The sequence below is a fragment of the Diachasmimorpha longicaudata genome, chromosome 3 (assembly GCF_034640455.1).
Source record: "Diachasmimorpha longicaudata isolate KC_UGA_2023 chromosome 3, iyDiaLong2, whole genome shotgun sequence".
In the NCBI taxonomy this organism is placed as follows: Eukaryota; Metazoa; Arthropoda; class Insecta; order Hymenoptera; family Braconidae; genus Diachasmimorpha; species Diachasmimorpha longicaudata.
In genome coordinates, this window is record NC_087227.1 from 978,104 (window position 1) to 1,001,971 (window position 23,868).

Consider the following 23,868-nt stretch of genomic DNA (forward strand, 5'->3'; position numbering starts at 1 on the left):
GTTATTCGTGTTCGATATGATGGCGTATATCTTGAGGACACATTGTCGTAGGCCGATGAAACCGCGTGCAATAGCTTCGTCTTGTCGAACTACACGAGTGCAATGCGCGAAGTTTGCGTGCGAACAACTTGTCTTCAAGAAAAAGTCGATCATACATATGCGTTTTTAGGACATCGTGGGACTCACTTTTTTTGGCTGCACGTAGACAAAATCTGGAATCATATTCGATTTCAGCACGTCGAATAACCAGGGAAACTTATGCAACATCGTTTCCTTTGCAACCACAGCTCACGAAAAACTCAATCAAAGAAGTTGATATTCGTGTTCGATATGATGGCATATAACTTGAGTACGCATTGTCGTAGGCGGATGAAACCGCGTGCAATAGCTTCGTCTTGTCGAACTACACGAGTGCAATGCGCGAAGTTTGCGTGTGAACAATTTGTCTTCGAGAAAAAGTCGATTATACACATGCGTTATTACGACATCGTGGGAATCACTTTTTTTTGGCTGCACGTAGACAAAATCTGGCATCATATTCGGTTTCAGCACGTCGAATAATCAGGGAAACTGATGCAACTTCGTTTTCTTGGCGAGCACAGCTCACGAAAAAATCAATCATAGAAGTTGATATTCGTGTTCGATATGATGGCATATAACTTGAGTACACATTGTCGTAGGCCGGTGAAACCGCGTGCAATAGCTTCGTCGTGTCGGACTACACGAGTGCAATACGGGAAGTTTGCGTGTGAACAATTTGTCTTCGAGAAAAACTCAATCATAGAAGTTGTTATTCGTGTTCGATATGATGGCGTATATCTTGAGTACACATTGTCGTGTGCCGACGAAACCGCGTGCAATAGCTTCGTCTTGTCGAACTAAACGAGTGCAATGCGCGAAGTTTGCGTGCGAACTATTTGTCTTCGAGAAAAAGTAGATTATACATATGCGTTGTTACGACATCGTGGGAAGCACTTTTTTTTGGCTGCACGTAGACAAAATCTGGCATCATATTCGGTTTCAGTACGTCGAATAACCAAGGAAACTGATGCAACATCGTTGTCTTTGCGACCACAGCTCACGAAAAACTCAATCATAGAAGTTGCAATTCGTTTTCGATATGATGGCATATAACATGAATACACATTGTCGTAGGCCGATGAAACCGCGTGCAATAGCTTCGTCGTGTCGAACTACACGAGTGCAATACGGGAAGTTTGCGTGTGAACAATTTTTCTTCGAGAAAAACTCAATCATAGAAGTTGTTATTCGTGTGCGATATGATGGCGTATATCTTGAGTACACATTGTCGTAGGCCGATGAAACCGCGTGCAAGAGCTTCGTCTTGTCGAACTACACGAGTGCAATGCGCGAAGTTTGCGTGCGAACAATTTGTCTTCGAGAAAAAGTAGATTATACATATGCGTTTTTACGACATCGTGGGAATCACTTTTTTTTGGCTGCTCGTAGACAAAATCTGGCATCATATTCGGTTTCAGCACGTCGAATAACCAGGGAAACTGATGCAACATCGTTTTCTTTGCGACCACAGCACACGAAAAACTCAATCATAGAAGTTGATATTCGTGTTCGATATGATTGCATATAACATAAGTACACATTGTCGTAGGCCTATGAAACCGCGTGCAATAGCTTGGTCTTGTCGAACTTTACGAGTGCAATGCGCGAAGTTTGCGTGCGAACAACTTGTCTTCGAGAAAAAGTCGATCATACATATGCGTTTTTAGGACATCGTGGGAATTACTTTTTTTGGCTGCACGTAGACAAAATCTGGCATCATATTCGATTTCAGCACGTCGAATAACGAAGGAAACTGATACACCATCGTTTTCTTTGCGACCACAGCTCACGGAAAACTCAATCACAGAAGTTGATATTCGTGTTCGATATGATTTCATATAACTTGAGTACACATTGTCGTAGGCCGATGTAACCGCGTGCAATAGCTTCGTCTTTTCGAACTACACGAGTGCAATGCGCGAAGTTTGCGTGTGAACAATTTGTCTTCGAGAAAAACTCGATTATACATATGCGTTTTTACGACATCGTGGGAATCACTTTTTTTTGGCTGCACGTAGACAAAATCTGGCATCATATTCGGTTTCAGCACGTCGAATAACCAAGGAAACTGATGCAACATCGTTTTCTTTGCGACCACAGCTCACAAAAAACTCAATCATAGAAGTTGATATTCGTGTTCGATATGATTGCATATAACATAAGTACACATTGTCGTAGGCCGATGAAACCGCGTGCAATAGCTTGGTCTTGTCGAACTTTACGAGTGCAATGCGCGAAGTTTGCGTGTGAACAATTTGTCTTCGAGAAAAAGTCGATTATACATATGCGTTTTTACGACATCGTGGGAATCACTTTTTTTGGCTGCACGTAGACAAAATCTGGCATCATATTCGGTTTCAGCACGGCGAATAATCAAGGAAACTGATGCAACATCGTTTTCTTTTTCGAACACAGCTCACGAAAAACTCAATCATAGAAGTTGATATTCGTGTTCGATATGATGGCATATAACTTGAGTACACATTGTCGTAGGCCGATGAAACCGCGTGCAATAGCTTCGTCTTTTCGAACTTGACGAGTGCAATGCGCGAAGTTTGCGGGCGAACAATTTGGCTTCGAGAAAAAGTCGATCATACATATGCGTTTTTAGGACATCGTGGGAATCACTTTTTTTTGGCTGCACGTAGACAAAATCTGGCATCATATTCGATTTCAGCACGTCGAATAACGAAGGAAACTGATGCAACATCGTTTTCTTTGCGACCACAGCTCACGGAAAACTCAATCACAGAAGTTGATATTCGTGTTCGATATGATTTCATATAACTTGAGTACACATTGTCGTAGGCCGATGAAACCGCGTGCAATAGCTTCGTCTTTTCGAACTACACGAGTGCAATGCGCGAAGTTTGCGTGTGAACAATTTGTCTTCGAGAAAAACTCGATTATACATATGCGTTTTTACGACATCGTGGGAATCACTTTTTTTTGGCTGCACGTAGACAAAATCTGGCATCATATTCGGTTTCAGCACGTCGAATAACCAGGGAAACTGATGCAACATCGTTTCCTTTGCTTCCACAGCTCACGAAAAACTCAATCATAGAAGTTGATATTCGTGTTCGATATGATGGCATATAACTTGAGTACACATTGTCGTAGGCCGATGAAACCGCGTGCAATAGCTTCGTCTTGTCGAACTACACGAGTGCAATGCGCGAAGTTTGCGTGCGAACAACTTGTCTTCGAGAAAAAGTCGATCATACATATGCGTTTTTAGGACATCGTGGGACTCACTTTTTTTGGCTGCACGTAGACAAAATCTGGAATCATATTCGATTTCAGCACGTCGAATAACCAGGGAAACTTATGCAACATCGTTTCCTTTGCAACCACAGCTCACGAAAAACTCAATCATAGAAGTTGATATTCGTGTTCGATATGATGGCATATAACTTGAGTACGCATTGTCGTAGGCCGATGAAACCGCGTGCAATAGCTTCGTCTTGTCGAACTACACGAGTGCAATGCGCGAAGTTTGCGTGTGAACAATTTGTCTTCGAGAAAAAGTCGATTATACACATGCGTTATTACGACATCGTGGGAATCACTTTTTTTTGGCTGCACGTAGACAAAATCTGGCATCATATTCGGTTTCAGTACGTCGAATAACCAAGGAAACTGATGCAACATCGTTGTCTTTGCGACCACAGCTCACGAAAAACTCAATCATAGAAGTTGCAATTCGTTTTCGATATGATGGCATATAACATGAATACACATTGTCGTAGGCCGATGAAACCGCATGCAATAGCTTCGTCGTGTCGAACTACACGAGTGCAATACGGGAAGTTTGCGTGTGAACAATTTTTCTTCGAGAAAAACTCAATCATAGAGGTTGTTATTCGTGTTCGATATGATGGCGTATATCTTGAGTACACATTGTCGTAGGCCGATGAAACCGCGTGCAATAGCTTCGTCTTGTCGAACTACACGAGTGCAATGCGCGAAGTTTGCGTGCGAACAATTTGTCTTCGAGAAAAAGTAGATTATACATATGCGTTTTTACGACGTCGTGGGAATCACTTTTTTTTGACTGCTCGTAGACAAAATCTGGCATCATATTCGATTTCAGCACGTCGAATAAACCAGGGAAACTGATGCAACATCGTTTCCTTTGCTTCCACAGCTCACGAAAAACTCAATCATAGAAGTTGCAATTCGTTTTCGATATGATGGCATATAACATGAATACACATTGTCGTAGGCCGATGAAACCGCGTGCAATAGCTTCGTCGTGTCGAACTACACGAGTGCAATACGGGAAGTTTGCGTGTGAACAATTTTTCTTCGAGAAAAACTCAATCATAGAAGTTGTTATTCGTGTGCGATATGATGGCGTATATCTTGAGTACACATTGTCGTAGGCCGATGAAACCGCGTGCAATAGCTTCGTCTTGTCGAACTACACGAGTGCAATGCGCGAAGTTTGCGTGCGAACAATTTGTCTTCGAGAAAAAGTAGATTATACATATGCGTTTTTACGACGTCGTGGGAATCACTTTTTTTTGGCTGCTCGTAGACAAAATCTGGCATCATATTCGATTTCAGCACGTCGAATAACCAGGGAAACTGATGCAACATCGTTTTCTTTGCCACCATAGCTCACGAAAAACTCAATCATAGAAGTTCATATTCGTGTTCGATATGATTGCATATAACATGAGTAGACATTGTCGTAGGCCGATGAAACCGCGTGCAATAGCTTCGTCTTGTCGAACTACACGAGTGCCATGCGCGAAGTTTGCGTGCGAACAATTTGTCTTCGAGAAAAAGTCGATTATACATATGCGTTTTTACGACATCGTGGGAATCACTTTTTTTTGGCTGCACGTAGACAAAATCTGGCATCATATTCGGTTTCAGCACGTCGAATAATCAGGGAAACTGATGCAACTTCGTTTTCTTGGCGACCACAGCTCACGAAAAAATCAATCATAGAAGTTGATATTCGTGTTCGATATGATGGCATATAACTTGAGTACACATTGTCGAAGGCCGGTGAAACCGCGTGCAATAGCTTCGTCGTGTCGGAGTACACGAGTGCAATACGGGAAGTTTGCGTGTGAACAATTTGTCTTCGAGAAAAACTCAATCATAGAAGTTGTTATTCGTGTTCATTATGATGGCGTATATCTTGAGTACACATTGTCGTGTGCCGACGAAACCGCGTGCAAGAGCTTCGTCTTGTCGAACTACACGAGTGCAATGCGCGAAGTTTGCGTGCGAACAATTTGTCTTCGAGAAAAAGTAGATTATACATATGCGTTTTTACGCATGTGGGAATCACTTTTTTTTGGCTGCTCGTAGACAAAATCTGGCATCATATTCGGTTTCAGCACGTCGAATAACCAGGGAAACTGATGCAACATCGTTTTCTTTGCGACCACAGCACACGAAAAACTCAATCATAGAAGTTGATATTCGTGTTCGATATGATTGCATATAACATAAGTACACATTGTCGTAGGCCGATGAAACCGCGTGCAATAGCTTGGTCTTGTCGAACTTTACGAGTGCAATGCGCGAAGTTTGCGTGCGAACAACTTGTCTTCGAGAAAAAGTCGATCATACATATGCGTTTTTAGGACATCGTGGGAATTACTTTTTTTGGCTGCACGTAGACAAAATCTGGCATCATATTCGATTTCAGCACGTCGAATAACGAAGGAAACTGATACACCATCGTTTTCTTTGCGACCACAGCTCACGGAAAACTCAATCACAGAAGTTGATATTCGTGTTCGATATGATTTCATATAACTTGAGTACACATTGTCGTAGGCCGATGTAACCGCGTGCAATAGCTTCGTCTTTTCGAACTACACGAGTGCAATGCGCGAAGTTTGCGTGTGAACAATTTGTCTTCGAGAAAAACTCGATTATACATATGCGTTTTTACGACATCGTGGGAATCACTTTTTTTTGGCTGCACGTAGACAAAATCTGGCATCATATTCGGTTTCAGCACGTCGAATAACCAAGGAAACTGATGCAACATCGTTTTCTTTGCGACCACAGCTCACAAAAAACTCAATCATAGAAGTTGATATTCGTGTTCGATATGATTGCATATAACATAAGTACACATTGTCGTAGGCCGATGAAACCGCGTGCAATAGCTTGGTCTTGTCGAACTTTACGAGTGCAATGCGCGAAGTTTGCGTGTGAACAATTTGTCTTCGAGAAAAAGTCGATTATACATATGCGTTTTTACGACACCGTGGGAATCACTTTTTTTGGCTGCACGTAGACAAAATCTGGCATCATATTCGGTTTCAGCACGGCGAATAATCAAGGAAACTGATGCAACATCGTTTTCTTTTTCGAACACAGCTCACGAAAAACTCAATCATAGAAGTTGATATTCGTGTTCGATATGATGGCATATAACTTGAGTACACATTGTCGTAGGCCGATGAAACCGCGTGCAATAGCTTCGTCTTTTCGAACTTGACGAGTGCAATGCGCGAAGTTTGCGGGCGAACAATTTGGCTTCGAGAAAAAGTCGATCATACATATGCGTTTTTAGGACATCGTGGGAATCACTTTTTTTTGGCTGCACGTAGACAAAATCTGGCATCATATTCGATTTCAGCACGTCGAATAACGAAGGAAACTGATGCAACATCGTTTTCTTTGCGACCACAGCTCACGGAAAACTCAATCACAGAAGTTGATATTCGTGTTCGATATGATTTCATATAACTTGAGTACACATTGTCGTAGGCCGATGAAACCGCGTGCAATAGCTTCGTCTTTTCGAACTACACGAGTGCAATGCGCGAAGTTTGCGTGTGAACAATTTGTCTTCGAGAAAAACTCGATTATACATATGCGTTTTTACGACATCGTTGGAATCACTTTTTTTTGGCTGCACGTAGACAAAATCTGGCATCATATTCGGTTTCAGCACGTCGAATAACCAGGGAAACTGATGCAACATCGTTTCCTTTGCTTCCACAGCTCACGAAAAACTCAATCATAGAAGTTGATATTCGTGTTCGATATGATGGCATATAACTTGAGTACGCATTGTCGTAGGCCGATGAAACCGCGTGCAATAGCTTCGTCTTGTCGAACTACACGAGTCCAATGCACTAAGTTTGCGTGCGAACAATTTGTCTTCGACAAAAAGTCGATCATACATATGCGTTTTTACGACATGGTGGGAATCACTTCTTTTTGGCTGCACGTAGACAAAATCTGGCATCATATTCGGTTTCAGCACGTCGAATAACCAAGGAAACTGATGCTACATCGTTTTCTTTGCGACCACAGCTCATGAAAAAATCAATCATAGAAGTTGATATTCGTGTTCGATATGATGGCATATAACTTGAGTACACATTGTCGTAGGCCGATGAAACCGCGTGCAATAGCTTCGTCTTGTCGAACTACACGAGTGCAATGCGCGAAGTTTGCGTGCGAACTATTTGTCTTCGAGAAAAAGTAGATTATACATATGCGTTGTTACGACATCGTGGGAATCACTTTCTTTTGGCTGCACGTAGACAAAATCTGGCATCATATTCGGTTTCAGTACGTCGAATAACCAAGGAAACTGATGCAACATCGTTGTCTTTGCGACCACAGCTCACGAAAAACTCAATCATAGAAGTTGCAATTCGTTTTCGATATGATGGCATATAACATGAATACACATTGTCGTAGGCCGATGAAACCGCGTGCAATAGCTTCGTCGTGTCGAACTACACGAGTGCAATACGGGAAGTTTGCGTGTGAACAATTTTTCTTCGAGAAAAACTCAATCATAGAAGTTGTTATTCGTGTTCGATATGATGGCGTATATCTTGAGTACACATTGTCGTAGGCCGATGAAACCGCGTGCAATAGCTTCGTCGTGTCGAACTACACGAGTGCAATACGGGAAGTTTGCGTGTGAACAATTTTTCTTCGAGAAAAACTCAATCATAGAAGTTGTTATTCGTGTTCGATATGATGGCGTATATCTTGAGGACACATTGTCGTAGGCCGATGAAACCGCGTGCAATAGCTTCGTCTTGTCGAACTACACGAGTGCAATGCGCGAAGTTTGCGTGCGAACAACTTGTCTTCAAGAAAAAGTCGATCATACATATGCGTTTTTAGGACATCGTGGGACTCACTTTTTTTGGCTGCACGTAGACAAAATCTGGAATCATATTCGATTTCAGCACGTCGAATAACCAGGGAAACTTATGCAACATCGTTTCCTTTGCAACCACAGCTCACGAAAAACTCAATCATAGAAGTTGATATTCGTGTTCGATATGATGGCATATAACTTGAGTACGCATTGTCGTAGGCGGATGAAACCGCGTGCAATAGCTTCGTCTTGTCGAACTACACGAGTGCAATGCGCGAAGTTTGCGTGTGAACAATTTGTCTTCGAGAAAAAGTCGATTATACACATGCGTTATTACGACATCGTGGGAATCACTTTTTTTTGGCTGCACGTAGACAAAATCTGGCATCATATTCGATTTCAGCACGTCGAATAATCAGGGAAACTGATGCAACTTCGTTTTCTTGGCGACCACAGCTCACGAAAAAATCAATCATAGAAGTTGATATTCGTGTTCGATATGATGGCATATAACTTGAGTACACATTGTCGTAGGCCGGTGAAACCGCGTGCAATAGCTTCGTCGTGTCGGACTACACGAGTGCAATACGGGAAGTTTGCGTGTGAACAATTTGTCTTCGAGAAAAACTCAATCATAGAAGTTGTTATTCGTGTTCGATATGATGGCGTATATCTTGAGTACACATTGTCGTGTGCCGACGAAACCGCGTGCAATAGCTTCGTCTTGTCGAACTAAACGAGTGCAATGCGCGAAGTTTGCGTGCGAACTATTTGTCTTCGAGAAAAAGTAGATTATACATATGCGTTGTTACGACATCGTGGGAAGCACTTTTTTTTGGCTGCACGTAGACAAAATCTGGCATCATATTCGGTTTCAGTACGTCGAATAACCAAGGAAACTGATGCAACATCGTTGTCTTTGCGACCACAGCTCACGAAAAACTCAATCATAGAAGTTGCAATTCGTTTTCGATATGATGGCATATAACATGAATACACATTGTCGTAGGCCGATGAAACCGCGTGCAATAGCTTCGTCGTGTCGAACTACACGAGTGCAATACGGGAAGTTTGCGTGTGAACAATTTTTCTTCGAGAAAAACTCAATCATAGAAGTTGTTATTCGTGTGCGATATGATGGCGTATATCTTGAGTACACATTGTCGTAGGCCGATGAAACCGCGTGCAATAGCTTCGTCTTGTCGAACTACACGAGTGCAATGCGCGAAGTTTGCGTGCGAACAATTTGTCTTCGAGAAAAAGTAGATTATACATATGCGTTTTTACGACGTCGTGGGAATCACTTTTTTTTGGCTGCTCGTAGACAAAATCTGGCATCATATTCGATTTCAGCACGTCGAATAACCAGGGAAACTGATGCAACATCGTTTTCTTTGCCACCATAGCTCACGAAAAACTCAATCATAGAAGTTGATATTCGTGTTCGATATGATTGCATATAACATGAGTAGACATTGTCGTAGGCCGATGAAACCGCGTGCAATAGCTTCGTCTTGTCGAACTACACGAGTGCCATGCGCGAAGTTTGCGTGCGAACAATTTGTCTTCGAGAAAAAGTCGATTATACATATGCGTTTTTACGACATCGTGGGAATCACTTTTTTTTGGCTGCACGTAGACAAAATCTGGCATCATATTCGGTTTCAGCACGTCGAATAATCAGGGAAACTGATGCAACTTCGTTTTCTTGGCGACCACAGCTCACGAAAAAATCAATCATAGAAGTTGATATTCGTGTTCGATATGATGGCATATAACTTGAGTACACATTGTCGAAGGCCGGTGAAACCGCGTGCAATAGCTTCGTCGTGTCGGAGTACACGAGTGCAATACGGGAAGTTTGCGTGTGAACAATTTGTCTTCGAGAAAAACTCAATCATAGAAGTTGTTATTCGTGTTCATTATGATGGCGTATATCTTGAGTACACATTGTCGTGTGCCGACGAAACCGCGTGCAAGAGCTTCGTCTTGTCGAACTACACGAGTGCAATGCGCGAAGTTTGCGTGCGAACAATTTGTCTTCGAGAAAAAGTAGATTATACATATGCGTTTTTACGACATCGTGGGAATCACTTTTTTTTGGCTGCTCGTAGACAAAATCTGGCATCATATTCGGTTTCAGCACGTCGAATAACCAGGGAAACTGATGCAACATCGTTTTCTTTGCGACCACAGCACACGAAAAACTCAATCATAGAAGTTGATATTCGTGTTCGATATGATTGCATATAACATAAGTACACATTGTCGTAGGCCGATGAAACCGCGTGCAATAGCTTGGTCTTGTCGAACTTTACGAGTGCAATGCGCGAAGTTTGCGTGCGAACAACTTGTCTTCGAGAAAAAGTCGATCATACATATGCGTTTTTAGGACATCGTGGGAATTACTTTTTTTGGCTGCACGTAGACAAAATCTGGCATCATATTCGATTTCAGCACGTCGAATAACGAAGGAAACTGATACACCATCGTTTTCTTTGCGACCACAGCTCACGGAAAACTCAATCACAGAAGTTGATATTCGTGTTCGATATGATTTCATATAACTTGAGTACACATTGTCGTAGGCCGATGTAACCGCGTGCAATAGCTTCGTCTTTTCGAACTACACGAGTGCAATGCGCGAAGTTTGCGTGTGAACAATTTGTCTTCGAGAAAAACTCGATTATACATATGCGTTTTTACGACATCGTGGGAATCACTTTTTTTTGGCTGCACGTAGACAAAATCTGGCATCATATTCGGTTTCAGCACGTCGAATAACCAAGGAAACTGATGCAACATCGTTTTCTTTGCGACCACAGCTCACAAAAAACTCAATCATAGAAGTTGATATTCGTGTTCGATATGATTGCATATAACATAAGTACACATTGTCGTAGGCCGATGAAACCGCGTGCAATAGCTTGGTCTTGTCGAACTTTACGAGTGCAATGCGCGAAGTTTGCGTGTGAACAATTTGTCTTCGAGAAAAAGTCGATTATACATATGCGTTTTTACGACATCGTGGGAATCACTTTTTTTGGCTGCACGTAGACAAAATCTGGCATCATATTCGGTTTCAGCACGGCGAATAATCAAGGAAACTGATGCAACATCGTTTTCTTTTTCGAACACAGCTCACGAAAAACTCAATCATAGAAGTTGATATTCGTGTTCGATATGATGGCATATAACTTGAGTACACATTGTCGTAGGCCGATGAAACCGCGTGCAATAGCTTCGTCTTTTCGAACTTGACGAGTGCAATGCGCGAAGTTTGCGTGTGAACAATTTGTCTTCGAGAAAAAGTCGATTATACACATGCGTTATTACGACATCGTGGGAATCACTTTTTTTTGGCTGCACGTAGACAAAATCTGGCATCATATTCGGTTTCAGCACGTCGAATAATCAGGGAAACTGATGCAACTTCGTTTTCTTGGCGACCACAGCTCACGAAAAAATCAATCATAGAAGTTGATATTCGTGTTCGATATGATGGCATATAACTTGAGTACACATTGTCGTAGGCCGGTGAAACCGCGTGCAATAGCTTCGTCGTGTCGGACTACACGAGTGCAATACGGGAAGTTTGCGTCTGAACAATTTGTCTTCGAGAAAAACTCAATCATAGAAGTTGTTATTCGTGTTCGATATGATGGCGTATATCTTGAGTACACATTGTCGTGTGCCGACGAAACCGCGTGCAATAGCTTCGTCTTGTCGAACTAAACGAGTGCAATGCGCGAAGTTTGCGTGCGAACTATTTGTCTTCGAGAAAAAGTAGATTATACATATGCGTTGTTACGACATCGTGGGAATCACTTTTTTTTGGCTGCACGTAGACAAAATCTGGCATCATATTCGGTTTCAGTACGTCGAATAACCAAGGAAACTGATGCAACATCGTTGTCTTTGCGACCACAGCTCACGAAAAACTCAATCATAGAAGTTGCAATGCGTTTTCGATATGATGGCATATAACATGAATACACATTGTCGTAGGCCGATGAAACCGCATGCAATAGCTTCGTCGTGTCGAACTACACGAGTGCAATACGGGAAGTTTGCGTGTGAACAATTTTTCTTCGAGAAAAACTCAATCATAGAAGTTGTTATTCGTGTTCGATATGATGGCGTATATCTTGAGTACACATTGTCGTAGGCCGATGAAACCGCGTGCAATAGCTTCGTCTTGTCGAACTACACGAGTGCAATGCGCGAAGTTTGCGTGCGAACAATTTGTCTTCGAGAAAAAGTAGATTATACATATGCGTTTTTACGACGTCGTGGGAATCACTTTTTTTTGACTGCTCGTAGACAAAATCTGGCATCATATTCGATTTCAGCACGTCGAATAAACCAGGGAAACTGATGCAACATCGTTTTCTTTGCCACCATAGCTCACGAAAAACTCAATCATAGAAGTTGATATTCGTGTTCGATATGATTGCATATAACATGAGTAGACATTGTCGTAGGCCGATGAAACCGCGTGCAATAGCTTCGTCTTGTCGAACTACACGAGTGCCATGCGCGAAGTTTGCGTGCGAACAATTTGTCTTCGAGAAAAAGTCGATTATACATATGCGTTTTTACGACATCGTGGGAATCACTTTTTTTTGGCTGCACGTAGACAAAATCTGGCATCATATTCGGTTTCAGCACGTCGAATAATCAGGGAAACTGATGCAACTTCGTTTTCTTGGCGACCACAGCTCACGAAAAAATCAATCATAGAAGTTGATATTCGTGTTCGATATGATGGCATATAACTTGAGTACACATTGTCGTAGGCCGGTGAAACCGCGTGCAATAGCTTCGTCGTGTCGGACTACACGAGTGCAATACGGGAAGTTTGCGTGTGAACAATTTGTCTTCGAGAAAAACTCAATCATAGAAGTTGTTATTCGTGTTCGATATGATGGCGTATATCTTGAGTACACATTGTCGTGTGCCGACGAAACCGCGTGCAATAGCTTCGTCTTGTCGAACTAAACGAGTGCAATGCGCGAAGTTTGCGTGCGAACTATTTGTCTTCGAGAAAAAGTAGATTATACATATGTGTTGTTACGACATCGTGGGAATCACTTTTTTTTGGCTGCACGTAGACAAAATCTGGCATCATATTCGCTTTCAGTAAGTCGAATAACCAAGGAAACTGATGCAACATCGTTGTCTTTGCGACCACAGCTCACGAAAAACTCAATCATAGAAGTTGCAATTCGTTTTCGATATGATGGCATATAACATGAATACACATTGTCGTAGGCCGATGAAACCGCGTGCAATAGCTTCGTCGTGTCGAACTACACGAGTGCAATACGGGAAGTTTGCGTGTGAACAATTTTTCTTCGAGAAAAACTCAATCATAGAAGTTGTTATTCGTGTTCGATATGATGGCGTATATCTTGAGTACACATTGTCGTAGGCCGATGAAACCGCGTGCAATAGCTTCGTCTTGTCGAACTACACGAGTGCAATGCGCGAAGTTTGCGTGCGAACAATTTGTCTTCGAGAAAAAGTAGATTATACATATGCGTTTTTACGACGTCGTGGGAATCACTTTTTTTTGGCTGCTCGTAGACAAAATCTGGCATCATATTCGATTTCAGCACGTCGAATAACCAGGGAAACTGATGCAACATCGTTTTCTTTGCCACCATAGCTCACGAAAAACTCAATCATAGAAGTTGATATTCGTGTTCGATATGATTGCATATAACATGAGTAGACATTGTCGTAGGCCGATGAAACCGCGTGCAATAGCTTCGTCTTGTCGAACTACACGAGTGCCATGCGCGAAGTTTGCGTGCGAACAATTTGTCATCGAGAAAAAGTCGATTATACATATGCGTTTTTACGACATCGTGGGAATCACTTTTTTTTGGCTGCACGTAGACAAAATCTGGCATCATATTCGGTTTCAGCACGTCGAATAATCAGGGAAACTGATGCAACTTCGTTTTCTTGGCGACCACAGCTCACGAAAAAATCAATCATAGAAGTTGATATTCGTGTTCGATATGATGGCATATAACTTGAGTACACATTGTCGAAGGCCGGTGAAACCGCGTGCAATAGCTTCGTCGTGTCGGAGTACACGAGTGCAATACGGGAAGTTTGCGTGTGAACAATTTGTCTTCGAGAAAAACTCAATCATAGAAGTTGTTATTCGTGTTCATTATGATGGCGTATATCTTGAGTACACATTGTCGTGTGCTGACGAAACCGCGTGCAAGAGCTTCGTCTTGTCGAACTACACGAGTGCAATGCGCGAAGTTTGCGTGCGAACAATTTGTCTTCGAGAAAAAGTAGATTATACATATGCGTTTTTACGACATCGTGGGAATCACTTTTTTTTGGCTGCTCGTAGACAAAATCTGGCATCATATTCGGTTTCAGCACGTCGAATAACCAGGGAAACTGATGCAACATCGTTTTCTTTGCGACCACAGCACACGAAAAACTCAATCATAGAAGTTGATATTCGTGTTCGATATGATTGCATATAACATAAGTACACATTGTCGTAGGCCGATGAAACCGCGTGCAATAGCTTGGTCTTGTCGAACTTTACGAGTGCAATGCGCGAAGTTTGCGTGCGAACAACTTGTCTTCGAGAAAAAGTCGATCATACATATGCGTTTTTAGGACATCGTGGGAATTACTTTTTTTGGCTGCACGTAGACAAAATCTGGCATCATATTCGATTTCAGCACGTCGAATAACGAAGGAAACTGATACACCATCGTTTTCTTTGCGACCACAGCTCACGGAAAACTCAATCACAGAAGTTGATATTCGTGTTCGATATGATTTCATATAACTTGAGTACACATTGTCGTAGGCCGATGTAACCGCGTGCAATAGCTTCGTCTTTTCGAACTACACGAGTGCAATGCGCGAAGTTTGCGTGTGAACAATTTGTCTTCGAGAAAAACTCGATTATACATATGCGTTTTTACGACATCGTGGGAATCACTTTTTTTTGGCTGCACGTAGACAAAATCTGGCATCATATTCGGTTTCAGCACGTCGAATAACCAAGGAAACTGATGCAACATCGTTTTCTTTGCGACCACAGCTCACAAAAAACTCAATCATAGAAGTTGATATTCGTGTTCGATATGATTGCATATAACATAAGTACACATTGTCGTAGGCCGATGAAACCGCGTGCAATAGCTTGGTCTTGTCGAACTTTACGAGTGCAATGCGCGAAGTTTGCGTGTGAACAATTTGTCTTCGAGAAAAAGTCGATTATACATATGCGTTTTTACGACATCGTGGGAATCACTTTTTTTGGCTGCACGTAGACAAAATCTGGCATCATATTCGGTTTCAGCACGGCGAATAATCAAGGAAACTGATGCAACATCGTTTTCTTTTTCGAACACAGCTCACGAAAAACTCAATCATAGAAGTTGATATTCGTGTTCGATATGATGGCATATAACTTGAGTACACATTGTCGTAGGCCGATGAAACCGCGTGCAATAGCTTCGTCTTTTCGAACTTGACGAGTGCAATGCGCGAAGTTTGCGGGCGAACAATTTGGCTTCGAGAAAAAGTCGATCATACATATGCGTTTTTAGGACATCGTGGGAATCACTTTTTTTTGGCTGCACGTAGACAAAATCTGGCATCATATTCGATTTCAGCACGTCGAATAACGAAGGAAACTGATGCAACATCGTTTTCTTTGCGACCACAGCTCACGGAAAACTCAATCACAGAAGTTGATATTCGTGTTCGATATGATTTCATATAACTTGAGTACACATTGTCGTAGGCCGATGAAACCGCGTGCAATAGCTTCGTCTTTTCGAACTACACGAGTGCAATGCGCGAAGTTTGCGTGCGAACAATTTGTCTTCGAGAAAAAGTCGATTATACATATGCGTTTTTACGACATCGTGGGAATCACTTTTTTTTGGCTGCACGTAGACAAAATCTGGCATCATATTCGGTTTCAGCACGTCGAATAATCAGGGAAACTGATGCAACTTCGTTTTCTTGGCGACCACAGCTCACGAAAAAATCAATCATAGAAGTTGATATTCGTGTTCGATATGATGGCATATAACTTGAGTACACATTGTCGTAGGCCGGTGAAACCGCGTGCAATAGCTTCGTCGTGTCGGACTACACGAGTGCAATACGGGAAGTTTGCGTGTGAACAATTTGTCTTCGAGAAAAACTCAATCATAGAAGTTGTTATTCGTGTTCGATATGATGGCGTATATCTTGAGTACACATTGTCGTGTGCCGACGAAACCGCGTGCAATAGCTTCGTCTTGTCGAACTAAACGAGTGCAATGCGCGAAGTTTGCGTGCGAACTATTTGTCTTCGAGAAAAAGTAGATTATACATATGCGTTGTTACGACATCGTGGGAATCACTTTTTTTTGGCTGCACGTAGACAAAATCTGGCATCATATTCGCTTTCAGTAAGTCGAATAACCAAGGAAACTGATGCAACATCGTTGTCTTTGCGACCACAGCTCACGAAAAACTCAATCATAGAAGTTGCAATTCGTTTTCGATATGATGGCATATAACATGAATACACATTGTCGTAGGCCGATGAAACCGCGTGCAATAGCTTCGTCGTGTCGAACTACACGAGTGCAATACGGGAAGTTTGCGTGTGAACAATTTTTCTTCGAGAAAAACTCAATCATAGAAGTTGTTATTCGTGTTCGATATGATGGCGTATATCTTGAGTACACATTGTCGTAGGCCGATGAAACCGCGTGCAATAGCTTCGTCTTGTCGAACTACACGAGTGCAATGCGCGAAGTTTGCGTGCGAACAATTTGTCTTCGAGAAAAAGTAGATTATACATATGCGTTTTTACGACGTCGTGGGAATCACTTTTTTTTGGCTGCTCGTAGACAAAATCTGGCATCATATTCGATTTCAGCACGTCGAATAACCAGGGAAACTGATGCAACATCGTTTTCTTTGCCACCATAGCTCACGAAAAACTCAATCATAGAAGTTGATATTCGTGTTCGATATGATTGCATATAACATGAGTAGACATTGTCGTAGGCCGATGAAACCGCGTGCAATAGCTTCGTCTTGTCGAACTACACGAGTGCCATGCGCGAAGTTTGCGTGCGAACAATTTGTCATCGAGAAAAAGTCGATTATACATATGCGTTTTTACGACATCGTGGGAATCACTTTTTTTTGGCTGCACGTAGACAAAATCTGGCATCATATTCGGTTTCAGCACGTCGAATAATCAGGGAAACTGATGCAACTTCGTTTTCTTGGCGACCACAGCTCACGAAAAAATCAATCATAGAAGTTGATATTCGTGTTCGATATGATGGCATATAACTTGAGTACACATTGTCGAAGGCCGGTGAAACCGCGTGCAATAGCTTCGTCGTGTCGGAGTACACGAGTGCAATACGGGAAGTTTGCGTGTGAACAATTTGTCTTCGAGAAAAACTCAATCATAGAAGTTGTTATTCGTGTACATTATGATGGCGTATATCTTGAGTACACATTGTCGTGTGCTGACGAAACCGCGTGCAAGAGCTTCGTCTTGTCGAACTACACGAGTGCAATGCGCGAAGTTTGCGTGCGAACAATTTGTCTTCGAGAAAAAGTAGATTATACATATGCGTTTTTACGACATCGTGGGAATCACTTTTTTTTGGCTGCTCGTAGACAAAATCTGGCATCATATTCGGTTTCAGCACGTCGAATAACCAGGGAAACTGATGCAACATCGTTTTCTTTGCGACCACAGCACACGAAAAACTCAATCATAGAAGTTGATATTCGTGTTCGATATGATTGCATATAACATAAGTACACATTGTCGTAGGCCGATGAAACCGCGTGCAATAGCTTGGTCTTGTCGAACTTTACGAGTGCAATGCGCGAAGTTTGCGTGCGAACAACTTGTCTTCGAGAAAAAGTCGATCATACATATGCGTTTTTAGGACATCGTGGGAATTACTTTTTTTGGCTGCACGTAGACAAAATCTGGCATCATATTCGATTTCAGCACGTCGAATAACGAAGGAAACTGATACACCATCGTTTTCTTTGCGACCACAGCTCACGGAAAACTCAATCACAGAAGTTGATATTCGTGTTCGATATGATTTCATATAACTTGAGTACACATTGTCGTAGGCCGATGTAACCGCGTGCAATAGCTTCGTCTTTTCGAACTACACGAGTGCAATGCGCGAAGTTTGCGTGTGAACAATTTGTCTTCGAGAAAAACTCGATTATACATATGCGTTTTTACGACATCGTGGGAATCACTTTTTTTTGGCTGCACGTAGACAAAATCTGGCATCATATTCGGTTTCAGCACGTCGAATAACCAAGGAAACTGATGCAACATCGTTTTCTTTGCGACCACAGCTCACAAAAAACTCAATCATAGAAGTTGATATTCGTGTTCGATATGATTGCATATAACATAAGTACACATTGTCGTAGGCCGATGAAACCGCGTGCAATAGCTTGGTCTTGTCGAACTTTACGAGTGCAATGCGCGAAGTTTGCGTGTGAACAATTTGTCTTCGAGAAAAAGTCGATTATACATATGCGTTTTTACGACATCGTGGGAATCACTTTTTTTGGCTGCACGTAGACAAAATCTGGCATCATATTCGGTTTCAGCACGGCGAATAATCAAGGAAACTGATGCAACATCGTTTTCTTTTTCGAACACAGCTCACGAAAAACTCAATCATAGAAGTTGATATTCGTGTTCGATATGATGGCATATAACTTGAGTACACATTGTCGTAGGCCGATGAAACCGCGTGCAATAGCTTCGTCTTTTCGAACTTGACGAGTGCAATGCGCGAAGTTTGCGGGCGAACAATTTGGCTTCGAGAAAAAGTCGATCATACATATGCGTTTTTAGGACATCGTGGGAATCACTTTTTTTTGGCTGCACGTAGACAAAATCTGGCATCATATTCGATTTCAGCACGTCGAATAACGAAGGAAACTGATGCAACATCGTTTTCTTTGCGACCACAGCTCACGGAAAACTCAATCACAGAAGTTGATATTCGTGTTCGATATGATTTCATATAACTTGAGTACACATTGTCGTAGGCCGATGAAACCGCGTGCAATAGCTTCGTCTTTTCGAACTACACGAGTGCAATGCGCGAAGTTTGCGTGCGAACAATTTGTCTTCGAGAAAAAGTCGATTATACATATGCGTTTTTACGACATCGTGGGAATCACTTTTTTTTGGCTGCACGTAGACAAAATCTGGCATCATATTCGGTTTCAGCACGTCGAATAATCAGGGAAACTGATGCAACTTCGTTTTCTTGGCGACCACAGCTCACGAAAAAATCAATCATAGAAGTTGATATTCGTGTTCGATATGATGGCATATAACTTGAGTACACATTGTCGTAGGCCGGTGAAACCGCGTGCAATAGCTTCGTCGTGTCGGACTACACGAGTGCAATACGGGAAGTTTGCGTGTGAACAATTTGTCTTCGAGAAAAACTCAATCATAGAAGTTGTTATTCGTGTTCGATATGATGGCGTATATCTTGAGTACACATTGTCGTGTGCCGACGAAACCGCGTGCAATAGCTTCGTCTTGTCGAACTAAACGAGTGCAATGCGCGAAGTTTGCGTGCGAACTATTTGTCTTCGAGAAAAAGTAGATTATACATATGCGTTGTTACGACATCGTGGGAATCACTTTTTTTTGGCTGCACGTAGACAAAATCTGGCATCATATTCGCTTTCAGTAAGTCGAATAACCAAGGAAACTGATGCAACATCGTTGTCTTTGCGACCACAGCTCACGAAAAACTCAATCATAGAAGTTGCAATTCGTTTTCGATATGATGGCATATAACATGAATACACATTGTCGTAGGCCGATGAAACCGCGTGCAATAGCTTCGTCGTGTCGAACTACACGAGTGCAATACGGGAAGTTTGCGTGTGAACAATTTTTCTTCGAGAAAAACTCAATCATAGAAGTTGTTATTCGTGTTCGATATGGTGGCGTATATCTTGAGTACACATTGTCGTAGGCCGATGAAACCGCGTGCAATAGCTTCGTCTTGTCGAACTACACGAGTGCAATGCGCGAAGTTTGCGTGCGAACAATTTGTCTTCGAGAAAAAGTAGATTATACATATGCGTTTTTACGACGTCGTGGGAATCACTTTTTTTTGGCTGCTCGTAGACAAAATCTGGCATCATATTCGATTTCAGCACGTCGAATAACCAGGGAAACTGATGCAACATCGTTTTCTTTGCCACCATAGCTCACGAAAAACTCAATCATAGAAGTTGATATTCGTGTTCGATATGATTGCATATAACATGAGTAGACATTGTCGTAGGCCGATGAAACCGCGTGCAATAGCTTCGTCTTGTCGAACTACACGAGTGCCATGCGCGAAGTTTGCGTGCGAACAATTTGTCATCGAGAAAAAGTCGATTATACATATGCGTTTTTACGACATCGTGGGAATCACTTTTTTTTGGCTGCACGTAGACAAAATCTGGCATCATATTCGGTTTCAGCACGTCGAATAATCAGGGAAACTGATGCAACTTCGTTTTCTTGGCGACCACAGCTCACGAAAAAATCAATCATAGAAGTTGATATTCGTGTTCGATATGATGGCATATAACTTGAGTACACATTGTCGAAGGCCGGTGAAACCGCGTGCAATAGCTTCGTCGTGTCGGAGTACACGAGTGCAATACGGGAAGTTTGCGTGTGAACAATTTGTCTTCGAGAAAAACTCAATCATAGAAGTTGTTATTCGTGTTCATTATGATGGCGTATATCTTGAGTACACATTGTCGTGTGCTGACGAAACCGCGTGCAAGAGCTTCGTCTTGTCGAACTACACGAGTGCAATGCGCGAAGTTTGCGTGCGAACAATTTGTCTTCGAGAAAAAGTAGATTATACATATGCGTTTTTACGACATCGTGGGAATCACTTTTTTTTGGCTGCTCGTAGACAAAATCTGGCATCATATTCGGTTTCAGCACGTCGAATAACCAGGGAAACTGATGCAACATCGTTTTCTTTGCGACCACAGCACACGAAAAACTCAATCATAGAAGTTGATATTCGTGTTCGATATGATTGCATATAACATAAGTACACATTGTCGTAGGCCGATGAAACCGCGTGCAATAGCTTGGTCTTGTCGAACTTTACGAGTGCAATGCGCGAAGTTTGCGTGCGAACAACTTGTCTTCGAGAAAAAGTCGATCATACATATGCGTTTTTAGGACATCGTGGGAATTACTTTTTTTGGCTGCACGTAGACAAAATCTGGCATCATATTCGATTTCAGCACGTCGAATAACGAAGGAAACTGATACACCATCGTTTTCTTTGCGACCACAGCTCACGGAAAACTCAATCACAGAAGTTGATATTCGTGTTCGATATGATTTCATATAACTTGAGTACACATTGTCGTAGGCCGATGTAACCGCGTGCAATAGCTTCGTCTTTTCGAACTACACGAGTGCAATGCGCGAAGTTTGCGTGTGAACAATTTGTCTTCGAGAAAAACTCGATTATACATATGCGTTTTTACGACATCGTGGGAATCACTTTTTTTTGGCTGCACGTAGACAAAATCTGGCATCATATTCGGTTTCAGCACGTCGAATAACCAAGGAAACTGATGCAACATCGTTTTCTTTGCGACCACAGCTCACAAAAAACTCAATCATAGAAGTTGATATTCGTGTTCGATATGATTGCATATAACATAAGTACACATTGTCGTAGGCCGATGAAACCGCGTGCAATAGCTTGGTCTTGTCGAACTTTACGAGTGCAATGCGCGAAGTTTGCGTGTGAACAATTTGTCTTCGAGAAAAAGTCGATTATACATATGCGTTTTTACGACATCGTGGGAATCACTTTTTTTGGCTGCACGTAGACAAAATCTGGCATCATATTCGGTTTCAGCACGGCGAATAATCAAGGAAACTGATGCAACATCGTTTTCTTTTTCGAACACAGCTCACGAAAAACTCAATCATAGAAGTTGATATTCGTGTTCGATATGATGGCATATAACTTGAGTACACATTGTCGTAGGCCGATGAAACCGCGTGCAATAGCTTCGTCTTTTCGAACTTGACGAGTGCAATGCGCGAAGTTTGCGGGCGAACAATTTGGCTTCGAGAAAAAGTCGATCATACATGTAGTATCGGAGATTTTTGGACACTTATATTGTTATGGGGAAATCCCTCCTAACGTCGCGACACGCGGTCCAGATGTTCAGGAATGTGCCCTTAGCAATATAATAATAATAGTATAAGAAGAGTAGTAGGATTCCTCCAGTGAGGAATCAAGTTTATGGCTTAATGGCGGTGGGGCCTGTCCCACTGTAGTGAGGGCCAGACGGTGTGTGTGTGTGAGAGAGAGAGAATGAGAGGGTGAGAGTGAAATGGGTCCTGGTCGGCCCATGCTGCTGACGTCAGGGGGAAAACCTTTTCCCGTGTTGACCTCGGAGTGGGGAGCGACGTAGGGCACCCTGAGAGGCCCTTACGAGGAATAGGATAGTTAGTGTCTAGAAGTAGTTGATAGAGAGAGCATAGAGTTAGAGTCGAGCAGAGTATAGAGTAGTTAGAGTAGAGTTAAAGAGTTGAGTGTGACCTTGAGAGAACGGGGTCATAGTTTGATTGAGAGATCCTCTAGAGTGGAGGATCGGTCAAACGCGAGTTGTAAAGTATACAGTTTTCTATATATTATTAAATATATCTATTTAGAAGTGTTTCGTGAGTTTTTCACTAACAATCCTTTTCACCCTTAAAAAATAATCCCACATAATTTGGGGGCTCGTCCGGGATTAAGGAAGGAAAAGAATTCGGTGAAAAGACGTGAGTTATTAGTGACAAAAAGTGAACAATTAGTGAACATGGCGAGTGACGAAGAATGTGTAAAAAATTCCAAAGTGATGGCAGCGGCCAGAGCAGGAGACACCGCAGAAGACGTCGACTTGGAAAGTCGTTTAGCAGCAATGAAGCTGACAGAGCTCAAAAACGAGTTAAGACAACGGAAGCTGAGTTCCACCGGAAATAAGAATGAGCTAGTGATCCGTTTAAGAGCCGCATGGATGGAGGAAGGACCACAGAATCCATTGAAGAAAAATTATTATAAAAAGAGAGGCAAAACAGTGGCTGGTTACAATCACGATGAAGATAGTGAAATCGAGGATCCAACCACTGCAAATGAATCTGAAAGTGAGGATTCAGATCAAGATGACAGACGCAAAGGCCGCAGCAAAAATCATAAAAGGCGCAATTACAACGTGTTATCGTTCAAGGATGTAGAAGCGTCCTTGGAACAATTCAGCGGTGAAGACCACAAGAACGTGAGACAGTGGATGGATGACTTTGAGGAAGTGGCTGAGACGTGTGACTGGAGTGACATCCAGAAAGTCACATATGCCAAACAGCTGTTGACAGGAGCAGCCAAGATCTTCGTCAGATACGAGAGGTGCAGAAAGTGGTCGGACCTGAAGAGAGCTTTGAAGGACGAATTTTCTGAAAGGGTGGACAGCCATAAGATCCACCAGGAGCTGGCAAAACGGAGGAAGAAGCCAGATGAAAAATTCCAAGCATATATTTATCATATGCTGGACATCGCAGCTCAAGCCGA

At 42.3% G+C, this 23,868-nt stretch overlaps 1 protein-coding gene across 1 annotated transcript in view; it reads left to right on the top strand.

Annotated features, from left to right (window-relative positions):
- The window catches only part of LOC135159938 (uncharacterized), a 141,646-nt gene extending 119,048 nt beyond the window's left edge, over positions 1-22,598 (top strand). The window contains exon 12 of the mRNA XM_064116001.1: positions 22,521-22,598. Within this exon, the coding sequence (XP_063972071.1) occupies positions 22,521-22,598 (78 nt within the window). The remainder of the gene's footprint in view (positions 1-22,520) is intronic.
- The last annotated feature ends 1,270 nt before the right edge of the window (positions 22,599-23,868 follow it).